Source organism: Oncorhynchus mykiss, chromosome 29 (assembly GCF_057628025.1).
Source record: "Oncorhynchus mykiss isolate SJ-2025 chromosome 29, ASM5762802v1, whole genome shotgun sequence".
Lineage (NCBI taxonomy): Eukaryota > Metazoa > Chordata > Actinopteri > Salmoniformes > Salmonidae > Oncorhynchus > Oncorhynchus mykiss.
This window is the reverse complement of record NC_143050.1, coordinates 43,160,001-43,171,192: the sequence shown is the minus strand read 5'-3', so window position 1 is coordinate 43,171,192 and position 11,192 is coordinate 43,160,001. Positions and strand designations below refer to the sequence as shown.

Sequence of the window (11,192 nt, the reverse complement as noted above, 5' to 3'; positions counted from 1 at the left end):
AGTTTTAATGACTCCAACCTAAGTGCATGTAAACTAGTTTTAATGACTCCAACCTAAGTGTATGTAAACTTCTGACTTCAACTGCACATAGATTTTTCTATTATGTTATTGACTGTACGTTTGTTTATGTGTAACTCTGTGTTGTTGTTTTTGTCGCACTGCTTTGTTTTATCTTGGCCAGGTCGCAGTTGTAAATGAGAACTTGTTCTCAACTGGCCTAGGTAGCCTAGCGGTTAAAAGCATGGGGCCAGTAACCAAAAGTTCACTGGTTCAAATCTCCTAGCTGATGAGGTGAAAAATATGTTGATGTGCCCTTAAGCAAGGCACTTAACCCTAATTGCTCTGAATAAGAGCATTTGCTAAATGACTAAAATGTAAATGTCAATCTCTAGCCTAATAAACTGCATGGTTTCCAAAGTCATAGTGGGAGGACCACACACAATACCGCCACAGGACTCCAAGATTAATTAGATATGATGGTTATTATATCAATATTTGAGCATAAAGGCGTTTCCACCACCATTTCTCGCATAATTAATTTTACTCACACAAAAAGATCTGACTGCATTCCTTTATTTTTATGGAGTATGATTTTACTCACATAAAAACTATAAATGGAAACGTGGTGGCAATTATTTGTACAATTCAATGGATGTTTAGTGCACAAAGGATTTGACTGAAGTGTTTTCTTAGGAGATTTCAAATCTGATATCTTTATGTGGAAATTGTCTTTCTGGGCCGAACGTCAATTAAACTGCAGTACGGAAGTAAGACTGTTCGAAAAGTCGAAATGGTGCTTCCAAACCGGAACCCTGGCCGCTTAGATGAAACTCTGAAAGTGCGTTTACTTTTCCGACCACGTTCAGCGGAAGTGCGGTAGTTTCGCCTGTTCTCTACACGGGTCGTCTCTGGCCGTGTTCGAGAGGATCAAACCCGCAATGTATCATAGGGGAAATTTTGAATGACCGACTGATCTACAAATGAGAACGATTATTTATCAATTTTTTTGTCATTCGGCAGTCGCTTGCGGTCGTTATGATGCTCTCGTAAATCGCCGATTTAAAGCGTGTGTCTTGGCACGTTATACACCAGTTTCACACTTCAAGTACGACAGACAACTCTTCCAGCATATAAACTCTCTCTAAAGGTGATGTATTTAGAAAAACGTACTTGACTTTATTTTTATTTTACTTTTAAAAAATATACAATACAATTAATTTAAAGTATTTTATGGTAATCTCAAATGACATTGATTTTTGTTCTCATTTTCTCTCAGAATCATGGACTTCGATTTAGCTGACGCTCTCCCGAGGTAGGTTGTCTGAATTGATTTCTGAGGAATACTGTATCAATTGCCGTTCTTACACTGTTTTTTGTTTGAGTTTATGTATTACCCTTCCGGTAAATATATATAGCCTACAGTAAAATAACCTAATTGAAGATGACACAAATAAATCATTACCTAAAAAGGGAAATTTGAGTTTGCTACATGTTTTGATTTTAAAATGAAATGTTGCAGAATATAACTGCCTCGCGAGATTCAGAACCCAAAGTATAGCTTGTTTTACTCCATTGTTTGCAAACAATGTAATTGTAAACAAACACTGTATAGCCTCAAAGCATGGTTCAATATATAATTTTGATAACATGTCAGTCCTTGCATCCATAGCTCGGTCTATGAATTTGAGGGTGGTTACATTTCTCCAGCCACATACCTCAGCTGTGTTATTGCTTGAACGGCAGATTGCCTATTTTCAATTTGCTGGTGTACATGCAGTTTTCACAAACCTAGCTTGTCTAGTTATTTTTAAAACGTTTTTAGAAATGGTTAGACCCACCTATAGACAAAAAAACGTGTTTATCTGAGCTTGAATAGGAAGACGGCATTTTATGCTAACATCTTTAGTTTTAATTTCTCTGCAGCTCACATTCGAGTATGGAGTTTGACACCGAATACCGCCTGCCTGATGCGAAGGTAAGACGTTTTGTTAACCTTGCATAAAGAAGAATGGCAAGCGCCACAATGATTAGGGTACACCAGTTGTAAGACTTTAGACGGAGCATCACCAACAGGTTGAGTGTGTTTTTACATAAAGAGGACCAATAAGGTACTCTTTGATATTAAATTGCGTGCACTTGTGGTGGTGGCTTGTTCAACAGAAGAAAAAAAAATGTTATTTTTTTTCTTCTACATGGACTCTCATTCTGATTACTTGTATGTGTGTAGAGTGGACCAGAGATGGAGCGCTGTGGGCTGCAAGCAGGTCTGAGCCTGGACTTGGAGGTTATCCTACAGCATCGGGGAGGCATGAGACAGGTGGCTCACCTGGTGATTGCGCTGCATAGGATGAAAAACCCCTTCCAGAAGTCCGACTCCACACACACTCCCCTGGACATGGAGTGCACCGGCGAGCAGTTTTGCAGCATCATCATGGATAACCTGGTGGAAGGTGCCTAGGCTGCCGTGCCGTTTCATTTAAATTTAGTCAATTCTGGAACTAAACTGAAATTCAATTTCCACATTTTCCTCAAAATATGAATGAAATTGACTCTTAATCCTGGACTCTATACTCTTTGATTATACTGTACTGCTTTTCAGTTATTTTAGGTCCAGTTCCCTAAACAATTCATTTGATTGACGGTCCTTTTCCTGTGTCTCCACCCTTTCTCCCTACCCCCCCTTCTGTTTTCCCCCTCCTCTGGCTCCTTCTTCCTCCTCTGGCTCCTTCTTCCTCCTCTGGCCCCTTCTTCCTCCTCTGGCCCCTTCTTCCTCCTCTGGCCCCTTCTTCTTCCTCTGTGTAGAGTGTGTGATGGTCTCGATCCAGGAGCCAATGGGAGTGGTGACCAAAAAGGTAAAGGGGACCTTCGAGCAGATTGGCAGTCCCCAGCAGTATAGCCTGTGTGACCATCACCAGAAGAGCCTGGTGTACTGCCACAGAACCATGGAGCTGAAGGCCGTCACAATCCAGGGAGGCAACAACCGGAGAGGTAGGCTAACTGCCAAACTACACCGCAAGCACATTGCAAACATTCTGTAAGCTTTGTTTTTGGCAGCCTTTACCAAAATCGGTAACATCATAGATGAGTGTTAAAAATGACAAAAAATAGTGAAGATGCCCTTTAACTCTGCCTCTCTCATTCTCAGCGAGGTTCAACCTCTCCAGGTATAGTAATGCCAGCACCACCACCACCAATCAGGCCCTGCCAGTTGTCTTAGGGATTGACCAATGGAACCTCTCCTGCTCCAAGCAGACAGACAGCGCAACTCCTGTCCTACAGTTGGAGGTCGGTCTCTCTCTTACTCAGTCACATTTATCACTCAAACCTACACACACTTACCTCACCGCATCATCCTAATCCTTTTCTCCTCCCCTCTCTCTCTCGCTCTCTCTCTCTCGCTCTCTCTCTTTCTCTCTCTCAGCGCTGTAAGGACCAGTTAACAACCATCGGGGCTCAGGAAAAAACGGTTCGCTTCCTCTTCTACAAGAATACCACTGGCTTCTCCCTGACCACCTTTGAGTCGGCCATGTACCCTGGCTGGTTCATCAGCACCTCACTGGAGCCAAGCCAGCCCATACAGATGTGTCAGAAACAGGACGCCAGAAAGCTCATCAACTTCATGGTCAAACACTAAACACACACAATCTGTCCCCCTAGTGTATGTACCACGTACAACCAGAGAGCGAGTGCGGGGTGAATCTGAGAAGATAGACTGACTGATATTGTAGAGGAGTTGAATGTTGAATTGATAGAGCTCTGCTTTTCTCAAACTCAAACAGCGTTGCATTGTGTGGTAACTAACTCCTTCCAATGTTTATTGAAAGTGGTTTGGTTGTAGTGAGGGAGCTTGACCAGCAGATGGCACTGTGTTTATTCTCTCTTCTGCAGTATTGTGTTTTACCTCAGAAGCGATCTTTTGGCGTTTGTTTCATTATTCCATTGTTGATACCAGCAGTATTTCTGTATTTTGAAGGTTATAAACTTTATTGCTGACATAAAAATGTTTTGGGGACTATATCAAAAATAGACTAATGAAACAAATAGCAAATTCTAATTATTTGGGGGAGTTTTTCTTTTACTCTTTCAGGGAAGGCCCAGTTAGAACTGATTGCTCTGTAGGGTAGTAACAGTATCAAGAAGACATTGTTTTAGCCACAGATGTAAATGTTGAAAGTGTTACATTTAAAAAAACAAGTAAATTCATATTGAATTCTTTATCTTATGGCTACAGTGCTAAGTATAAAATTCTTACATTACAGTAGAGTAGAAAAGAGTAGAATCGTTAATAGTTTTCTAAGCAGTTCTCATTTATTTTTTCTACTTTCTGTACGGTCTTGGATACAAGTCATTTTTGAAAATGTCTCTGTACTCTGACTGAATTATCTGAGATTTTATTTTTGTATTTCCTATTAGAAGGTGAATCATTACTTTTCATTGTCTAACATTACAGATGTCATTTTTATTTGAAGGATTTGATTTGTTTAACACTTTTCTTTGGTTACTACATGGTTCCATGTTATTTCATAGTTTTGATGTCTTCACTATATTCTACATTGTAGAAATCAAGAAAAACCCTGGAATTAGTAGATGGGTCCAAACTTTGGCTGTTTTAACATTTCAATGGTTATATGATGTATTTTACTGTGTGTTGGAAATAAAGTGACTATTCAATGCATTTGGAAGTTGTTGTGGAGATGTGAGAGCAGAACAGAGACAATAACATGAGGATGGACGGTCTACCTGAAACTCGCAACACCTACCTAAGGTAGGGGAGAGTGGGGTAAGGTGAGAATCTTTGTTGCATTCAGCATCACTCCGTCAAGGGAAATGTAGTATTATCTACATACAGTGCATTTGGAAAGTATTCAGACCCATTGACTTTGTCCACATTCGGTAGGTTACCGCCTTGTTCTAAAATTGGTTCAATTATTTTTTTCCCTCATCAATCTACACATACCCCATAATGACAACGCTAAAACAAATAAAAAACTGAAATTACATAAGTACACTGCTCAAAAAAATAAAGGGAACACTTAAACAACACAATGTAACTCCAAGTCAATCACACTTCTGTGAAATCAAACTGCCCACTTTTGAAGCAACACTGATTGACAATACATTTCACATGCTGTTGTGCAAATGGAATAGACAACAGGTGGAAATTATAGGCAATTAGCAAGACACCCCCAATAAAGGAGTGGTTCTGCAGGTGGTGACCACAGACCACTTCTCAGTTCCTATGCTTCCTGGCTGATGTTTTGGTCCCTTTTGAATGCTGGCGGTGCTTTCACTCTAGTGGTAGCATGAGACGGAGTCTACAACCCACACAAGTGGCTCAGGTAGTGCAGCTCATCCAGGATGGCACATCAATGCGAGCTGTGGCAAGAAGGTTTGCTGTGTCTGTCAGCGTAGTGTCCAGAGCATGGAGGCGCTACCAGGAGACAGGCCAGTACATCAGGAGATGTGGAGGAGGCCGTAGGAGGGCAACAACCCAGCAGCAGGACCGCTACCTCCGCCTTTGTGCAAGGAGGAGCAGGAGGAGCACTGCCAAAGCTCTGCAAAATGACCTCCAGCAGGCCACAAATGTGCATGTGTCTGCTCAAACTTTCAGAAACAGACTCCATGAGGGTGGTATGAGGGTCCGACGTCCACAGGTGGGGATTGTGCTTACAGCCCAACACCGTGCAGGACGTTTGGCATTTGCCAGAGAACACCAAGATTGGCAAATTCGCCACTGGCGCCCTGTGCTCTTCACAGATGAAAGCAGGTTCAAACTGAGCACATGTGACAGAGTCTGGAGACGCCGTGGAGAACATTCTGCTGCCTGCAACATCCTCCAGCATGACCGGTTTGGCGGTGGGTCAGTCATGGTGTGGGGTGGCATTTCTTTGGGGGCCGCACAGCCCTCCATGTGCTCGCCAGAGGTAGCCTGACTGCCAATAGGTACCGAGATGAGATCCTCAGACCCCTTGTGAGACCATATGCTGGTGCGGTTGGCCCTGGGTTCCTCCTAATGAGTGTGTCAGCAGTTCCTGCAAGAGAAAGGCATTGACGCTATGGACTCTCCCGCCCGTTCCCCAGACCTGAATCTAATTGAGTACATCTGGGACATCATGTCTCGCTCCATCCACCAACGCCACGTTGCACCACAGACTGTCCAGGAGTTGGCGGATGCTTTAGTCCAGGTCTGGGAGGAGATCCCTCAGGAGACCATCCGCCACCTCATCAGGAGCATGCCCAGGCGTTGTAGGGAGGTCATACAGGCACGTGGAGGCCACACACACTACTGAGCCTCATTTTGACTTGTTTTAAGGACATTACATCAAAGTTGGATCAGCCTGTAGTGTGGTTTTCCACTTTCATTTTGAGTGTGACTCCAAATCCAGACCTCCATGGGTTGATACATTTGATTTCCATTGATAATTTGTGTGTGATTTTGTTGTCAGCACATTCAACTATGTAAAGAAAAAAGTATTTAATAAGAATATTTCATTCATTCAGATCTAGAATGCGTTATATTAGTGTTCCCTTTATTTTTTTGAGCAGTGTATATTCAGACGCTTTGCTATGAGACTCGAAATTGAGCTCAGGTGCATCCTGTTTCCATTTATCATCCTTGAGATGTTCCTACAACTTGATTGGAGTCCACCTGTGGTAAATTCAATGATGATGAAACCAATATTGAACTCTTTGGACTGAATGCCAAGCTTCTGGAGGAAACCTGGCACCATCATTACTGTGAAGCATGGTGGTGGCAGCATCATGCTGAGGCAATGTTTTTCAAGGCAGGAACTGCGAGACTAGTCAGGATCGAGGGAAAGATGAACAGAACAAAGTACAGAGAGATCCTTGATGAAAACCTGCTCCAGAGCGCTCAGGACCTCAGACTGGGGGCGAAGGTTCACCTTCCAACAGGACAATGACCCTAAGCACACAGCCAAGACAATGCAGGAGTGGCTTTGGGGCAAGTCTCTGAATGTCCTTGAGTAGCCCAGCCAGAGCCTCGACTTGAACCCAAACTAACATCTATTAACTTTCGGCGCCGACAGAGATGGCCGCCTCGCTTCGCGTTCCTAGGAAACTATGCAGTATTTTTTTTTCTGGGTTATTTATTACATTGTTACCCTTAATAATCTTAGGTTTTATTACATACAGTCTGGAGGAACTATTGGATATAAGAGCAACGTCAACTCACCAACATTACAACCAAGAATATGACTTTCCCGAAGTGGATCCTCTGTTTGGCCTACCACCCAGGACAATGGATCGGATCCCAGCCGGCGACCCAAAACAACGACGCCGTAGAAGAAGGGGCAGACGGAGTGGTCTTCTGGTCAGGCTCAGTAGACGGGCACACCGCTACCGAGCATACTACTCGCCAATGTCCTGTCTCTTGACAACAAGGTAGACAAAATCCGAGCAAGGGTAGCCTTCCAGAGAGACATCCGAGACTGTAACGTTCTTTGTTTCACGGAAACATGGCTCACTCAAGACACGCTTTCTGAGTCGGTACCGCCACCTGATATCATAACATATCGCGCCGACAGAAACAAGCATCTCTCTCGTAAGAAGAAGGGCGGGGCTGTATGCCTTATGATTAACGAGACTTCGGAAAAGCTGACCACGACTCCATTTTGTTGCTCCCAGCCTATAGACAGAAACTAAAACAGGAAGCTCCCCCGCTCAGGTCTGTTCAACACTGGTCCGTCCAATCGGATTCCACGCTTCAAGATTGCTTCGATCACGTGGACTGGGATATGTTCTTAATTGCGGCGAACAACAACATTGACGAATACACTGATTCGGTGTGCGAGTTTATTCACAAGTGCATCGGTGATGTTGTACCCACAGCGTCTATTAAAACATTCCCCAACCAGAAACCGTGTATTGATGGCAGCATTCCTGTGAAACTGAAAGCACAAACCACTGCTTTTAATCAGGGCAAGGTGACCAGAAAAATGACCGAATACAAACAGTGTAGCTATTCCCTCCGCAAAGCAATCAAACAAGCTAAGCGTCAGTACAGAGACAAAGTGGAGTCGCAATTCAACGGCTCAGACACAAGAGGTATGTGGCAGGGTCTACAGTCAATCACGGACTACAAAAGAATAACCAGCCCCGTCACTGACACGGCCCGCTAGCAAAACCTGCGGGCTCTCCTTCTCTGTAGCAAACGTGAGTGAAACATTTAAACGTGTTAACCCTCGCAAGGCTGCAGGCCCAGACGGCATCCCCAGCCGCATCCTCAGAGCATGCGCAGACCAGCTGGCTGCTGTGTTTACGGACATATTCAATCAGTCCTTATCCCAGTCTGCTGTCCCCACATGCTTCAAGAGGGCCACCATTGTTCCTGTTCCAAAGAAAGCTAAGGAAACTGAGCTAAAATACTACCGCCCTGTAGCACTCACTTCCGTCATCATGAAGTGCTTTGAGAGACTAGTCAAGGACCATATCACCTCCACCCTACCTGACACCCTAGACCCACTCCAATTTGCTTACCGCCCAAATAGGTCCACAGATGACGCAATCGCCATCACACAGCACACTGCCCTAACCCATCTGGACAAGAGGAATATCTATGTAAGAATACTGTTCATCGATTACAGCTCAGCATTTAACACCATAGACCATGGGTCTCGACCCCTCCCTGTGCAGCTGGGTCCTGGACTTCCTGACAGGCCGCCCCCAGGTGGTGAGGGTAGGTAACAACATCTCCACCCCGCTGATCCTCAACAATGTGGCCCCACAAGGGTGCGTTCTCAGCCCTCTCCTGTACTCCCTGTTCACCCACGACTGCGTGGCCATGCACGCCTCCAACTCAATCATCAAGTTTGCAGACGACACTACAGTGTTAGGCTTGATTAACAACAACGACGAGACGGCCTACAGGGAGGAGGTGAAGGCCCTCGGAGTGTGGTGCCAGGAAAATAACCTCACATTCAATGTCAACAAAACAAAGGAGATGATCGTGGACTTCAGGAAACAGCAGAGGGAGCAGCCCCCTATCTACATTGACGGGACAGGAGTGGAGAGTTTTAAGTTCCTCGGCGTAAACATCACAGACAAACTGAAATCGTCCACCCACACAGACAGTGTGGTGAAGAAGGTGCAGCATAGCCTCTTGAACCTCAGGAGGCTGAAGAAATTCGGCTTTTCACCAAAAACACTCAAACTTCTACAGATGCACAATCGAGAGCATCCTGGCGGGCTGTATCACCGCCTGGTACGGCAGCTGCTCCGCCCACAACCGTAAGGCTCTCCAGAGGGTAGTGAGGTCTGCACAACGCATCACCGGGGGCAAACTACCTGCCCTCCAGGACAACAACCACCCGATGTCACAGGAAGGCCATAAAGATCATCAAGGACATAAAGCACCCGAGCCACTGCCTGTTCACCCCGCTATCATCCAGAAGGCGAGGTCAGTACAGGTGCATCAAAGCTGGGACCGAGAGACTGAAAAACAGCTTCTATCTCAAGGCCATCAGACTGTTAAACAGCCACCACTAACATTGAGTGGCTACTGCCAACATACTGACTCAACTCCAGCCACTTTAATAATGGAAAAATTGATGTAATCATTTTATCACTAGCCACTTTATATTATATAATGTTTACATACCCTACAACACTCATCTCATATGTATATACTGTACGCTATACCATCTACTGCATCTTGCCTATGCCGTTCGGCCATCACTCATTCATATATTTTTATGTACATATTCTTATTCATTCCTTTACACTTGTGTGTATAAGGTAGTTGCTGTGAAATTGTTAGGTTATATTACTTGTTAGATATTACTGCATGGTCGGAACTAGAAGCACAAGCATTTCGCAACACTCGCATTAACACTTGATAACCATGTGTATGTGACAAATACATTTGATTTTATTTGACATCTCTGGAGAGACCTGAAGATAGATGTGCAGCAAAGCTCCCCATCCAACCTGACAGAGCTTGAGAGGATCTGCAGAGAAGAATGGGAGAAACTCCCCAAATACAAGTGTGCCAAGCTTGTAGCGCCATACCCAGGAAGACTCAAGGCTGTAATCACTGCCAAAGGTGCTTCAACAAAATACTGAGTAAAGAGTCTGAACACTTATGTAAATGTGATAATTTTTATATATTTTTTTATACATTTGCAAACATGCCTAAAAACCTGTTTTTGCTTTGTCATTTATGATGTATTGTGTGCAAATTGATGAGGGGAAAAAACAAATCTATTTTAGAATAAGGCTGTAATGTAACAAAATGTGGAAACAGTCAAGGGATCTGAATCCATTCTGAATACACTGTATATTTCAGAATGTTGTGTATCCCTGGAAATAATCCACATTTTTTGAAATATTACAGTTTTAAAACAGCTTTTCCAAAGAAAGTATTATATTGGATAAGTTGAGCCACAGGACAGGGTAGGTTAAGTGGCCTACAAATGTTTGTACTGAAGGAAAATTGACCACTACCTTTTCAAAACAACGTCTTTCTTTATTTCCCAAATACAATTAAACACAATCTCTTTGTACTTAAACACTTTTAACATGTGCCAGGCCCTGCGACAAGCCTTGCATTACACCTGGGAAGAAAGCACTTTGCTCAACTTGTCATTGGCTCAGCCATTGGCTCAGCTTACCCCATGGCCATTGACAAATATTTTGACTACAAGGATGCACTTTCATGCCAGGTTTAGGACCTCATATTGAAGCTTATAGAGACCCCAACTGATGTATAGAACAATCTTTAAATGATCTACTTTGGTTTAGATACAAGCATCGGGAAACCTCTAACACATTCGTTTGACTTGGTGAAAATCAGTTTTCTGGACATAAATTGCTTAACACTTTTTCCGATGTGGTTTCTTCGGCATTCCAGGACCAGGTTTGCCTATCCCTGCACTAGACACTGAACACACAGCAAGAGAGAGAGAAAGATGCTGTGTTACCATTAGACACTAAACACAGAGAGAGAGAGAGATGCTGTGTTACCATTAGACACTGATCACAGAGTGAGTGAGTGAGAGAGAGAGAGAGAGAGAGAGAGAGATGCTGTTACCATTAGACACTGAACACACAGAGAGAGAGAGATGCTGAGTTACCATTAGACACTGAACACACAGCAAGAGAGAGAGAGAGATGCTGTGTTACCATTAGACACTAAACACACAGAGAGAGAGAGATGCTGTGTTACCATTAGA

General features: G+C 43.8%; 1 protein-coding gene across 1 annotated transcript; it reads left to right on the top strand.

Moving 5' to 3' along the window:
* The first annotated feature begins 425 nt into the window (after positions 1-425).
* LOC110509557 (interleukin-1 beta) lies at positions 426-4,675 on the top strand. The gene is made up of 7 exons (XM_021590496.3): positions 426-1,147; positions 1,277-1,312; positions 1,924-1,975; positions 2,228-2,450; positions 2,803-2,988; positions 3,146-3,285; positions 3,422-4,675. Exons 2-7 carry the CDS (start codon positions 1,281-1,283, stop codon positions 3,632-3,634), a joined length of 846 nt encoding a protein of 281 aa, XP_021446171.1. The 5' UTR covers positions 426-1,147; positions 1,277-1,280; the 3' UTR covers positions 3,635-4,675.
* The last annotated feature ends 6,517 nt before the right edge of the window (positions 4,676-11,192 follow it).

Bases quoted from the DNA above. Each gene is read 5' to 3' on its own strand.
- LOC110509557 (XM_021590496.3), top strand. From the start codon at position 1,281: ATGGACTTCGATTTAGCTGACGCTCTCCCGAG. The intron at 1,313-1,923 runs GTAGGTTGTCTG...ATTTCTCTGCAG, and splicing joins TTAGCTGACGCTCTCCCGAG to CTCACATTCGAGTATGGAGT. The intron at 2,451-2,802 runs GTGCCTAGGCTG...TCCTCTGTGTAG, and splicing joins CATGGATAACCTGGTGGAAG to AGTGTGTGATGGTCTCGATC.